Source organism: Girardinichthys multiradiatus, chromosome Y, assembly GCF_021462225.1.
Source record: "Girardinichthys multiradiatus isolate DD_20200921_A chromosome Y, DD_fGirMul_XY1, whole genome shotgun sequence".
Lineage (NCBI taxonomy): Eukaryota > Metazoa > Chordata > Actinopteri > Cyprinodontiformes > Goodeidae > Girardinichthys > Girardinichthys multiradiatus.
Genome location: NC_061818.1, coordinates 33,041,856 through 33,056,416, shown reverse-complemented (window position 1 = coordinate 33,056,416; position 14,561 = coordinate 33,041,856). Strand labels below are relative to the sequence as shown.

General features: G+C 38.4%; 1 protein-coding gene across 1 annotated transcript; it reads left to right on the top strand.

Moving 5' to 3' along the window:
• The first annotated feature begins 858 nt into the window (after positions 1-858).
• Positions 859-12,926, top strand: LOC124863701 (alpha-2,8-sialyltransferase 8F-like). Its single transcript, XM_047358138.1, has 7 exons — positions 859-962; positions 2,411-2,485; positions 2,617-2,691; positions 3,274-3,418; positions 11,933-12,045; positions 12,132-12,224; positions 12,305-12,926. Exons 1-7 carry the CDS (start codon positions 874-876, stop codon positions 12,780-12,782), a joined length of 1,068 nt encoding a protein of 355 aa, XP_047214094.1. The 5' UTR covers positions 859-873; the 3' UTR covers positions 12,783-12,926.
• The last annotated feature ends 1,635 nt before the right edge of the window (positions 12,927-14,561 follow it).

Here is a 14,561-nt window from a genome sequence, read left to right as displayed (position 1 = left end):
ACAGGCTGATTGCCTCCATGCCACGCCGCATTGAAGCAGTCATTTCTGCAAAAGGATTCCCGACCAAGGATTGAGTGCATAACTGTACATGATTATTTGAAGGTTGACGTTTTTTGTATTAAAAACACTTTTCTTTTATTGGTCGGATGAAATATGCTAATTTTGTGAGATAGGAATTTTGGGTTTTCATGAGCTGTATGCCAAAATCATCTGTATTAAGACAATAAAGGACCTGAAATATTTCAGTTAGTGTGCAATGAATCTAAAATATATGAATATTAAATTTTCATCATTACATTATAGAAAATAATGAACTTTATCCCAATATGCTAATTTTTTGAGAAGGACCTGTATAAAGCCCTCAATGCATTTGGACATTATACATGATGACAGTGACATTATTCCAGCTACCATTTTTCCAATACTGCAGAATGATGATTGTAAATTGAAACTAAAATTGTCTAAATGACCATGCATCTATTAACAGATAATTCTTGTCAAAACCTTTAGAGGTTGATTGAATTGCCTTAATTAGAGGCAAAAAAAAAAAGCAAAATGACTTGCACATACTTTCCCCAGAAAAAAGACGCTTACCGAGTCTAACCAGAAAGTCAGGAAAAGGATACAGTCGAAACTAAACACTACAGGTCACATGAAACAGTCAAACAGGGATGAAGCCTATGTGTGTATTTGCATTCTCACAGCAAGTACCTCTGGCAGGAAGGGGATGGTTCATGAATTATCAGAGGTGTGACACCCAGTGTGACACCCAGCAGAAGAAACATCCTGAAGGTTATCAGTTGAAGAAAGGAAAAGAAAAAGACAAAAGCTGAGGTGACCGGCTGGAAAGGTTAGCAGAAGGGAAAAAAAAAGATGGGGAGACAGATATTCACTTTTATTGCCTCCTTCGTCTTTATGGGGAGCGTGTTGATTATTCTCATGTGGTACACGTTGGACAAAAAGTAAGCATTTTTTACATTTATAGAAGACAAAAACAAATTTTTGCAGTTAGAAAATGTTAATTAATTTATTTATTGTTTATTAAGGAAGCCGTGAACTTTGCTTTTACAGCACATCATTCAAAAGCAACATGTCTGGGTTTTTGAAATGTATCCACACAAAGGCACTCCTTTTTCTGTGACTTAAACAGTAAGAATCAGGTTTCTCATTCCATGATTATCCCAACAGTTGTTCTTTTTATTGAGGACAACAAACAAATTTACTCGGGAAAATTTTGTGAAATCTTTAGAAAAAATCAACTGATTAAAATGTTTTATTATTTATGTAATAATGTCACTGTGATTTTCAGTGTGATGGAAATAACCCTTCTTGTGGAAATTGTATTATTGGTACAAAAAATCTGTCTGAAATACTTAAACAATGTCATCTAACCAGTTCCACTAGTTTACAAGTTTTCTGTTTTTTTAGTACTTTCTGGCCCTGCAGGCATCTCCTACATTTCTAACATTTAATGCATAGAAAATACTTATTGTGTGAGCTTTACTTTGACTGGTAAAGAATCCCTTTTTCATACCAGGTTTAGGGCTATTAATAATATGGAACCTGACAGTTTGCAAAACTTTATAAAGATGAAAACTTCGTTCTTTCGGTCATGACCCAAAGTTCATGGCCATAGGTGAGGGTAGGAACGTAGACCGTAAATTGAGAGTTTCGCTTTCGCTCAACTCTATCTTCACTACAACGGACCCGCAGTAAAGGGGGCGCTCCATTCTCCCCTCACTCGTGAACAAGACCCCAAGATACTCTAACTCCTCCACTTGTACTGTAGTAATCTATGATAAATCAGCTTTAAGTTTTTTAAAAAGTATTTCTAAACTTTATTTTGAAAGTCCAAACTATTGCCTTGTTGATTCCTGGATTAGACACAATAGGAGGGATAGCATGTGGGCTATGAATAGCAAACATTATCTATTATGCTAAAGTTATATAATGTGCTAACAACATGTTAGCTAATCAAAACTAACACTATCTGCTATACTAACTGCAGATTATGTGCTATCATTTGATAATTAGTTGGCATAACCATGTTGGGTAATACTTCAGTGTTAGGTAAGATGAACACACTCTATCTAGTATGCAGCAACTTATTTGGTATTATTTGCTAAAATACTGACATTAGCTGACATGCTAAGATTTGTACATGCTTAATAATGGATTACTATTGCAGGAAGGTGTCTTACTAAAGATGGCAGTAGTCTACGCACAGTATGTTATCTGAACCCGTCAGAGCTGATAAAAGGAAAATAATATATAAAAAAAGATGTAATAACTAATAATAACAGGGTTTCTAAAAAATGAAACTAATACAACTTTTGATTTTTTTTGTGCATTTGTATATGGTCATCATTTTGTTGATCTGTTGGCTGTTTTTCTCTTGTTGGTATCACAGTAATGCAAAAAGTAACCAATTTCAGCCCCAGATGAGAAATGCACCACGCTCCTTTGCTTCCTGTAAAAACTGCGGGTAAGAAAAGCAACGGCTGCAGCTATTTCCTTTAGTGGTCTCTTTGGTTATGTCAGAATCACATCAAGATATGTTAACACTAAAAGGCGTAAAGACCTTACTTCCGTGTTGAATGTGTTTATGTGTCTCAGGGAGAATATTAAGAAAGCTTTAGAGGTTTACTATGAAACCTGGAAGAAACAGGACTACAATTATGAAAAATTCAGGTAAGGATGTTTCCAAATTAATATTCTGATTTAACTTAACTTTTTATTTACTGTACCACCATATCCTTTTGAATTAATGTATTTTTAGGTCAATTTAAAAGGTATTATCTTCTATTTAAAAAGATATTATTTATTGAGTTTCTTTAATTTTTATTACATTTTTTTTACAATGAGACAAACCTAAATGAACAAGTAAATATAAACTTTGTTGTAGTAAATATAGTATAGTCAAGTCAAGTCAAGTTTATATAGCGCTTTTCAGCAACAAGGCACTCAAGGCGTTGTACATACGGAACAACATTACAATGATACAGAAAATCAAACAACAGAGGTAATTAAAAAAAAAATAAAAATAAAGAGAATAGAATGATGGAGAAGAAAATGAAAGGAAAATTGGACTGAAAATGTAACTAATAATGTTTAGATGGCACAGTCAAAGGCCTCTAAAACAAATAGGTTTTTAATCTTGATTTAAAGCAATTTAGAGTTTCGGCTCTTTTACAGTTTTCTGGTATACTATATTTATTAAGTATACTATGCCAAAAAAGAAAATGCTGACAAGTTTTTTTCATGGTTTCACAGGTTGGACTTAAAAGCCAACGTCAACGGTTTTGATGAGGCCATCATAAGCCAGACGAACACCCCAGTGGGATCGACACTTGTTTATGATGGGGAAAGAAAGAGGACCTATGATGTGAATCCACAGATTTTCAACTCATTTCCAAAAGTAAGTTGTTTTCTAATTATGAGTTACGACAAAACATATTTTTAACATGATCAAGAAAGAATATCGTAAAAGACTGGAAAAATCCAATCCAGTTCAGCAGTTTATAAAGCAAAACCCACGCATTGTTCTTTGTAGTCAGACGGGATGTACAAACTATTCTGAACTATATACTGACAGAAGATCAGCACCCCAACATTGAGCAAAAGTCAAGCTGCACCTTGTACTACATCCAAAAATCACAAACAGTATGGCAGTGACTAAGCTGTTACAACCAAACAACATTTACTTCAGCTATGTTCCTCACCAGCAATACAAGATGCTGCAATCTTTAAATCTCTCTGCTAATATTAGAATATTTATACGAGGGCAAGATAGTATTCTTTAGTATTTCATTCATATATTGTTGGTAAAATAAAAACAGATGAGATGGTAAGTGAAGCTTGATCTTGAGTACCTATCCTTTTCAATCACTTAAAAGCAGTTATACAGTTCTAGTGCCTCGAGCGGGTCATAATAACTGAGTTGTTTCTATTTATGAATTATTTTACAACGCAATTAAAAGATTATTTCCCACCTTTTATTGCCTCTCCTTGGATTGTCCAAAGGGTAAATACAGTCCAGCAACCATTCAGCTCTAAAACTGTTCAAACATCACCTTACAGCTGTTTCAGGTGGAAAATATAACATTGAATTTGGCATCTGATTCAACACTTCCAGGAGTTTAAATTGTGGCACAACTCCTAGCAGCCTTTTTTCCGAGGCTACAAACTATATGTTCATGTCAGCTTTTAATGATAGTTAATCCTGTCTGCTAAAAGTATTTAGCTAAATTAAAGGCTAACATGCACTTTCAGAAACTTAGCGAAATTTAGCCAAGACTATAACGTGTTGGGGTCATCCATTTTGGTCGCACATTTTGACATGCGCAGCTCAACAGACATCAATGGGAGCATAAACCGGCTGAGATGCTTCGTTGCCATTTCCCGCCTGTCTCACAGGACAGCGCAACGGAGGCGCATATCTGGAGAGACAAAAGCTCACAGGTGAACTTTTGCTCCATAAGGCCATTCCCGGAAGAGCTTGAAAGTTGTAAATCTGTCTGATACGAGAAGATCAGGAGATTTATTTACCGATCGAAGACCACGCCGACACCCAGCACAGGTGGAAACCCAGAGAGGTGCTATGTCCAAGGAGAAGAGTTTTCCTCCTTGTGTATGCAGTCGACTAACGGTTCATCTTTTCCCCTCCTGGACGGATGAGAAATTACCGGGTTTTTTTTCTTTAATTTGATCACGGACGCCTGGTCCCCCTCCCCTCCTTTTTCTTCAGACCTGATACCTCCTCAACCGGTGGAGAGAAGAAATCAACATCAAAGTAATTTCGTTCTTTTCATATTAAAGCGGATAGGTGCATTTAGAGGTCTGGGCAGGATGAGGCAGTTAAAGTGATGTAGGATCACGAGTAGTTAATCTCAGGTATTAACTTGTTGCATGCAGTACTGATTGAATTATGTTATGCTGAGCTGTGTTTGATTTGCTGCTGAATTGTGTGTGGTTCATGTTTTGTCCGGCTGATCTCAAATCAGCCAGGAGTTAGAAGTTGGACTTTTAAAAGTTTTTCATTCAAGGCAACTGCGGTCTGGGCCTCACCCGACCACTCTTTGTTCCAGTTTTATTGCTGGAGATTGTCCACTGAGTTCCCGCCTCAGAGTTTATGATCCTTTGTTAAGATTTGGGGCGATCGCTTCATTCGAGACATCAGCACCAGGAGAACTTCTCTCTCCATTTAACCCAAATTACACATTTTGTCCATAAAACTACTGGTTTGATCTTCATAGACACTAAATGCACATATATGTTTTTCTTTTATTATTATTGTTAGGTAGTCATTTTTATTCCCTTTGTGTAGAATGGTGCTTGTTAGTTAGGGGAAGGTTTTTGGACCAGAATAATGATATATCAGGATTATTTGGCTTCAATAAATCTTCATATATTTAATTAAGAAAAGCATTTGTGTTTATTTCGTGCAAGAGTGATTTATCTGTCAAAACAAGGTTGAAGTTCCCCTACCTTCGGTGGTTGAATAAACAGTGACAGTTTGTGGTTTGGTTAATAATTTGTAATTATTAAAGAGCTTTGAGCCCATAATCACAACACCAGAGGACATCTATAATTTCTATTCGTAAGTAATTATTTTTGGTTAAGAAATAAAAAAAATTCAAAGTATGATTTTAAATTATAATTCTTGATTAATATTAATTAATCAATAATCATAATCCTTACAAAAGTTTGTTGTTTATATTTTCTAAATGTATTCTTTTTTATTGTTAATACAGAGCATGAGAAAAGGGCACCCATTATTTATTTTGTTTATGCATTTTGTTGCTTTTTGAGGTCTTACAGTAGCACCCAATCGGCTTGCCCCCAGACGAGTTCGCTGAAGCGGGCCTATGCCATAGAGACAACATAAAAGTGTTGTAATCCTGTATTGAAATGTTTTGTGAAAGGGGTGAAACACATAAAAGAAAACCCAGATTTCAGCTGTGAAACGTCTTGGTTTGTATCCGATGTTATTCTAGATTAACGAAAATTAATTAAGACCTACAATTTCACTTTACCTTAAAATATAAACTATAAACTGGGAAACTACAAATGTATTGAAAAGATTTATTTACCCTTTGGGCACTGTGATTTATCTAATGATTAAAATTTGTAGTAACGCTGCTCCAATTTTAAGAAAAGTTAGGCTAAAAATGCTAAAATAATCGAATCGTTTAAAAAAAATACTTCAGGTAATTAAACTTACAATGCAATGTATAGCAAAACAGAACGGAATTAAAATGAAAAGAGGCTGGCATCAATGGATCTTTTAACAACTTGTATGACACTGAGGATCTCTTGATCCCTAGTCAAACACTCATGGGAAAAATGTGGAAAAACCGGCACTGCTCTATCAGAGGGACAATGGATTTTCAACTTGAACTTTTGGTCATATATGCAGGTAAACTTTTTTATGATTCAACTCATACAACCGAGCACCTGTAATCTGCAGTAAGGCAATTTCCATTTATTTTGTTCATGTTCACAGACTGACAGCCTAGAAACTGTTTGACCTGCAACTTTTTAACAGAACAGAGCCGACTATCAAAGCCTGCTTTCAGCACAGAGTATCTCATTCCAGACAGCTTATCTCCAGGCCTGGGCTGTATCCAGTTTTCTTTGTCTTGTTAAGCCTTCCTAGGAACACACTAAGGCACATATGTCAAAGTCAAGGCCCGCGGGCCGACTCCGGCCCCCTGGATGATATTTAATTACTATTAGAACCGGCCCGCAGGCCACAGCCTCCCACTGGCGTTTTGCACGCACCAACACTACATTCCCCACAATGCAATGGTAGTCCGCGAAGTCACTGTAGCGCACACAAGCGGCTTCATTGTTCATCAGCAATCACAGCAGAGATCAACTTTCAGGTACCCCGCTCCTCAAACATGGCTAAACGTAAGGTGGACGCTGAGAACAGGGGGTTGCAAGCCAGGTGGGAGGCTGAGTACATGTTCACGGAGGCAAAAGGCAAACCTGTGTGTCTTCTGTGTAGAAAGTTTGGCTGTAATGAAAGAATATAATGCAATATAAAGTTTATAATGCACACACTTTTATTTATGTATTCAACTTGATATTAAGAAACATACTTTGTTTTTCAAACCAATTACATATTTTGCTGTTTGCCTGTTGAAAATGTTTCCCCTTGAGGTTACTGACAGAGCCATAACAAAATATTGCTTTATTCATTTAATTATTAAATAATGTACTCTGTGTTAGGTCTTGGTTCAATAGGCTATGTGCAATCATTTCAATAAGTTTTAATAAACATTGAACCAGTCTGGCCCTTGGCTTGTAGCAAATTTGGTTTTTTGGCCCTCGGTGTATTTGACTTTGACATCCCCGCACTAAGGTGTATGGTATGGCCTTCTGCTAAAACAAGCCTGGGATTGTGTAAATTTATATTGTGTGGAGACTTTCAAGTATATTTCTAACATTATTTTCCCACAGTTAAACTCAACAAACAAATGTTGTAGATACCAAGTATCACCATGTTGACATAAGTGTTAAAAAGGTAGTTTTACCATTTTTATGGTATGTTATAAACCAAGCCAAAAGTGATATACATTTTTCAACTTTAATGTAAGAAAACTAAACTAAAAGTTTATTGGAAATTGGAATTTCGAGTGAAAAAGTGTAAGGTCTCATCAACATGGTTGCTTTGCAAATTAAATCAGGTCATCAAGTCTGGGGGTTACCAGTGAAACTGACCTGTGCTTATGTGGTTAATCACAGTGAATTCATTATTGGAGGGGAGGGGGAGTGGTGGTGTTGCCCCAAGACGTTTTGTCAATAGGACAAAACGTCTTGGGGCAAGTCTTTTTTTTTTTTTTTTCTTTTCTACCGTGTCCTGTTCGGCAGAGTAGCACTCTCTGATTTGTTGTCTGAGTGCCAAGAAAAAGCCCAATCGATTTACTTTCACAAGTGGAGCATTACAGCTAACACTTTAAAGCTCTGCTTGATATTCATAAAAATAAACTTTATTAGAAACTGCTTTGGAATTATTTCAATTGTTACGGAGACAGAAATGGAAAGGCAAAAAAAAGAAGCACAAAAGAGTGAAAGGGGGGCAAAAAGGAAAAGGGGAGAGAAGCAGAATAGAATGGAGGAAAAAAAGATGGTTGAAGAGATACCAACCACCGGCAGGTAGTATGGCATGGAGGGAATAGGCCCCACATTCGATGGGGGCCTAAACTGATCCAGGAGAGGGAGCAGCCCAAGACCCGACCTGGCACAAAAAACAGGCACACACAATCACAATCACACATTCCCACCCTCATGCGTACACATAAAAACATTCACACCCACGCAACCAACGTAAAGACGAACAACAATGGACGTCGTACACTCATTCACACTCCCCATACATACTCTGTACTCCCAGGTCCAGGTGCCGATAGCCCATTGGGACAACCAGCTCCCTGACGCAGGAGGTGGGTGGAGACAGGCAGACTGCCCGGGCTCGTGCCTGAACCTGAGTGACCCCGGCCCGGACCCCGACCCCCACGCCCCCACCCCAGTCTCCAACCACCCCCATCCTCATCCGGGGAGGGGGCCATGTACAAAAGAGGGGTCTACATGGTCTAAACAAGCCTGCTAACCAGAGCCGCCACAGAAGAAAATAGCCCCAACCCCCAATGAATTCCGATCCCAACCCCATGAGCCCTCCATCCTCAATGAACCCGACATGAATCTCCCCACTGGGCCACCCCCCCACAGCACATGGGCACACTCCCACAGGAGAGCTTCATCCCCAAAAAGCCGACGAAGCCACATCCTGCTGATATACTTAGGGCAAGTCTATCAGCAGCTTTACTCTTTATAGTCCGCTATATCATGCAACTATGTTGAGAAAAAAGCTAAATTAGTATTTTACAGAACAGGGTTTCTGCCATGTGCTTCTAAATTCAGAACTGTTCAATGTGATATTTAAATCCTCTTCATGTAGTGGATTTTTCCACAGCCTCACCCCCCTAGTTTGAATGGTGCACAATTAACCAAAAGACAATAAAGTTTATGCAAAAAACCATCTGGATTAAAAGTATGATGGCATGGCGACACTGACACATGTCAAGTTGTTTATTTGGTTTTAAATTTTAAATGTTGAAGCTCTGTGGTGTTCAACATACTTTACATTATTTAGTGCTGTTTAATCACGTCTTGACATGCTACTGCCCTCTACTCTCTTCATTTGCAACTACTGTACTTGCATTCGGATATCTGATTTTTACTCATGTAAACAGAAATTCATATAGCATATACATAGCATATAGCATATCCTTCTCAAAATATTAGCATATTGTGATAAAATTCATTATTTTCCATAATGTCATGATGAAAATTTAACATTCATATATTTAAGATTCATTGCACACTAACTGAAATATTTCAGGTCTTTTATTGTCTTAATACGGATGATTTTGGCATACAGCTCATGAAAACCCAAAATTCCTATCTCACAAAATTAGCATATTATTAAAAGGGTCTCTAAACGAGCTATGAACCTAATCATCTGAATCAACGAGTTAACTCTAAACACCTGCAAAAGATTCCTGAGGCCTTTAAAACTCCCAGCCTGGTTCATCACTCAAAACCCCAATCATGGGTAAGACTGCCGACCTGACTGCTGTCCAGAAGGCCACTATTGACACCCTCAAACAAGAGGGTAAGACACAGAAAGAAATTTCTGAACAAATAGGCTGTTCCCAGAGTGCTGTATTAAGGCACCTCAGTGGGAAGTCTGTGGGAAGGAAAAAGTGTGGCAGAAAACGCTGCACAACGAGAAAAGGTGACCGGACCCTGAGGAAGATTGTGGAGAAGGGCCGATTCCAGACCCTGGGGGACCTGCGGAAGCAGTGGACTGAGTCTGGAGTAGAAACATCCAGAGCCACCGTGCACAGGCGTGTGCAGGAAATGGGCTACAGGTGCCGCATTCCCCAGGTCAAGCCACTTTTGAACCAGAAACAGCGGCAGAAGCGCAGAAAAGCAGCACTGGACTGTTGCTCAGTGGTCCAAAGTACTTTTTTCGGATGAAAGCAAATTCTGCATGTCATTCGGAAATCAAGGTGCCAGAGTCTGGAGGAAGACTGGGGAGAAGGAAATGCCAAAATGCCAGAGGTCCAGTGTCAAGTACCCACAGTCAGTGATGGTCTGGGGTGCCGTGTCAGCTGCTGGTGTTGGTCCACTGTGTTTTATCAAGGGCAGGGTCAATGCAGCTAGCTATCAGCAGATTTTGGAGCATTTCATGCTTCCATCTGCTGAAAAGCTTTATGGAGATGAAGATTTCATTTTTCAGCACGACCTGGCACCTGCTCACAGTGCCAAAACCACTGGTAAATGGTTTACTGACCATGGTATAACTGTGCTCAATTGGCCTGCCAACTCTTCTGACCTGAACCCCATAGAGAATCTGTGGGATATTGTGAAGAGAACGTTGAGAGACTCAAGACCCAACACTCTGGATGAGCTAAAGGCCGCTATCGAAGCATCCTGGGCCTCCATAAGACCTCAGCAGTGCCACAGGCTGATTGCCTCCATGCCACGCCGCATTGAAGCAGTCATGTCTGCCAAAGGATTCCCGACCAAGTATTGAGTGCATAACTGTACATGATTATTTGAAGGTTGACGTTTTTTGTATTAAAAACACTTTTCTTTTATTGGTCGGATGAAATATGCTAATTTTGTGAGATAGGAATTTTGGGTTTTCATGAGCTATATGCCAAAATCATCCGTATTAAGACAATAAAAGTCCTGAAATATTTCAGTTAGTGTGCAATGAATCTAAAATATATGAATGTTAAATTTTCATCATTACATTATGGAAAATAATGAACTTTATCACAATATGTTAATATTTTGAGAAGGACCTGTAGGTTTACACTGCACAGTTTATTATTAGTTTATCCAATAAATGTATAATTTTTTATATCGTAATTAATGAATCCAAGACCACAATGGCGCTACTGATTGGAGCCTGGGAGCTCTGCTCTCTCATTTTCTTTACCTTCAGGTTGGCGCTACAGAGTGCTGCCTGGTAAAACCAGCTCCCACAGAGACAATTTCTTCCACCAGGCTGTTTTCTGATGAACACTTGTCAGAGCTCCAGAACAATACCATGCATACTTGTACCGATCTCAAATTTTATTCGATTGTAAAGTAAATTGTGTATACATGTACATTTAAAAAGATATTCTTTATTATTCAGAGCAAAGTGTACCGGAGTCAAATTCCATGTTTGTCTGTACAAATTCAAAAGCTTAAGTCCAAGTGCTTCCCACCAACAACCACCTGAAGAAGTCAATACTATTTCGTGGCACTGTATATTTTTACAACTTCTGTGATTCGCAAAAGTATCCAGTCAGCATTTCTTCCTCTTCTATTTATCAGCTACGACTGTTGCCCAAATTTCTTTTTAAGTAGATGTCTGCCTTATAGCAACTTTTTTCTTAAGTGGAACATAGGCTTGCCTTGAAACCCTGAAATTTTCCAACAGTATAGGATTTATTGCCAAGAACTAATCAACCAAACACAAATTTCATTACTTTTTGTGCCTATTTTAGTTTATATTTTATACATTTTGATAGTTGAAGTTTACCGTTATAAATTAGAAAATAACTATGGACGTTCTTTGTGGAGTTTTCATGTGCTTCCTGTGCATGTGGGTTTCCTCCAAGTTCTCCCGGCTCTTCCAATATCTCCTGCCCCCAATAATAAATGTGTGTTAGGATAGTTGGTAACTTTAAATTGCAATTAGGTGTAAGTACATGCGTGCTTGTCTGCCTTTGTGTGTCTTTGTGGTAATGATGTGATGCATTGGGCTGTACATTGCCCTTCCTTTGTTGACAGCTGAGATATTCATCTCACTTGACCCTGAGCACCAAGTCAGTGATAAATCTTCTGTTGGTGATGATTCTAGGGGCATCCTTTCTCAAACAAAAGATGGGACACATGTGCTGTCGTCGGGAATGGTGGGATCCTGGCAAACAGCAACTGTGGAGAAATGATCAACTCAGCTGAGTTTGTTATCAGGTGAGAAAGTCACCGAGGGTAAAACCCATCTTCAAAATGAAAAAAATAAAAACATTTTCAAATCTGAATTCATGTTTGTTCTTCAGATGCAACCTACCTCCTTTGTCAGATGGATATGAGAAACATGTTGGTACCAAGACAGACCTTGTGACTGCAAACCCAACAATCTTCTTTAAAAAGTGAGTAGATATTAAAATTCAATTGTCACCTTACAAATATTACATATAGTTGTGTTTCTCAAAATATGTTTTATTTGTAGGTTTGAGTCTCTTGTAGGACGCCGACGTCCACTAATGGAAAAGCTGAGCAGCTACGGCAACTCGATGGTGCTCCTTCCTGCCTTCTCCTTTGGAATGAACACAGCTGTATGTATGCGGGCTCTTTACACCATCCAGGACTTTCAAAGTGCCATCCAACCTGTTTTCTTCAACCCTGAGTACCTCTATAAACTCTCTCTCTTTTGGCGCTCACACGGGCTGAAAGAAGCACGGCTCAGCACTGGAGTCATGATGACAAGCCTGGCTTTGGAGCTCTGTGACAATGTGCATCTTTACGGGTTTTGGCCCTTCAGTGTTCATCCATACAGCTTCAAGAACCTGACCAACCACTATTATGATGACATGAAGCCAAGTACAAATTTTCACTCCATGCCAGTTGAGTTTAACATTTTGTTGCAGCTACACAAACAGGGTGTGCTACGCCTACACCTTGGCGAGTGTAAGCCAAATGATTACTAATCACGTAAGGGATAAAGAGTCTTTGCTTGGTGATGACAGGATGCAAATGATTGGCACACTTAATCCTTTTTGAAGAAGGGACTGTGCCTAGTGCAAATATTGAAAAACATTTTCTAGGCTTGTTAAACTACCATAACATACAATGTATTCTTCAAAAGAGGTAAGGTCTGTTTATATTGATAATAATTGACAAAAACAGCAAATAAGAACCAACCTGCCCAATAGCTTTCTTAAGGTGTTTGAGATTTACAAAAGAGGCTGCACAGAAAAGGGTATTCCATTTGATTTAACAACACTAATAACTAATGACATCTCAGTACCAGAAGTAATAAAATGTGCTGTCAATGCACCCAGGAGGAAATGTAGATGTTCCATTGATTTCTCCATGTAGAATAAACAGAGGAGGTGGCAGCTATGTGTTACTAATTATTAAGCTGCCCTGACAGACAAAACATATGAAATTAACATCTGGTTTTAACCACATGTGAAGTTACACATGTTGTAATCACATGTGAAACACAGCTTTTGCATATTAGCCACATGTGGATGTTGAACATTTTGATGTTGTGAAAGCCCGAGTGGAGCAGACGAAAGTGATGCAGGAGAGGCTGTGCACTTTGAAGGGGAGAGACAGAATCAGGCTTACGCCTTAATTTAACCGCGTCGCCAACTCCATCGTCCGTCTGAACGTGTATGACTTCATGGGAGTTGCCAGAAGAAAGCCTCTTCTCTTTAAATAATGAACATGGCAACGCAATCAGTTTGCAAGGCTGCAACTAAATGAGCCACAACCACAATGTAGAGTGCTATGCAACTGCCAATGCTTGACCCAAATTAAACAGGACAATAATGTCAAATGTAGCATCAGATTGACAGCAGAGTGGATAAAAAACAAATAAATAAAGCTGTTGTGATGGACCAGTCAAAGTCCAGACCTTAACCTGATTAAATTGCTGCAACAAGACCTTGAGAAAGATGTGCAGAAATAAACAGACGAACCTCAACAAACTAAAATAATGTTGTAAGGAGAATGGGCTAAAAATCCTCTTTAAAATGTGAGACACTAAATGTTAAACAGACAGTGACTACTGAGAGTTACTGGTGTTAAACATAGTTTAAGCTGTTGAAACACGGGAAGTTTGTTGTAATAAGAATGCACAAACAGGTATTTTGAATCATTGTTATTGTAAGTCTGCAGTCAGTCCTGTCTTTTAGTTACTAATTATAACTTTTCAAATCACAGTTATTGTATTTTCAAGGTGGCCCATTGCCCTGGGTTGAGCATTTTCAATGAAACCACTTTCACACTGACTAGGAAACTTCTTTAGACATTTTTCCATAACAAAGCTTTTAACCTGTTTAAACAAAGTGTAACTTAGTTAAGAAAAATGTTTGTAATTAGAAAAACTGATAGTAATGAATGTATTTTCCACAAACAAATAGTAAAGCAGGTTAAATATGGAGACTTCAAAGGTATGAGGGGCTTTGTCTGCATTGTACAGCTCCCCACAGCTGGTAATACACATGTACTGGCGCAGTTGTAAATTAATAAATGCAATATTTACAGCCTGAAGTAAGAAAATATGATCATGAAGAGACAATTTAAGAGCAAAATTTTGTTCACGAGAGTTTTTTTTTGCAACAGTTTTTTCAACTTTTGTCAGATCTTACTAATTTTCATGTTTGCACATTACTTTTCTGTGTACCACACCTGATTGGTATCAGTAGCTGAAATGACACAACCAGTTTTATGGACATCTCGGTCTGATGATTACTCTG

Bases quoted from the DNA above. Each gene is read 5' to 3' on its own strand.
- LOC124863701 (XM_047358138.1), top strand. From the start codon at position 874: ATGGGGAGACAGATATTCACTTTTATTGCCTCCTTCGTCTTTATGGGG. The intron at 2,486-2,616 runs GTAAGAAAAGCA...TATGTGTCTCAG, and splicing joins GCTTCCTGTAAAAACTGCGG to GGAGAATATTAAGAAAGCTT. The intron at 3,419-11,932 runs GTAAGTTGTTTT...TGATGATTCTAG, and splicing joins TTTTCAACTCATTTCCAAAA to GGGCATCCTTTCTCAAACAA.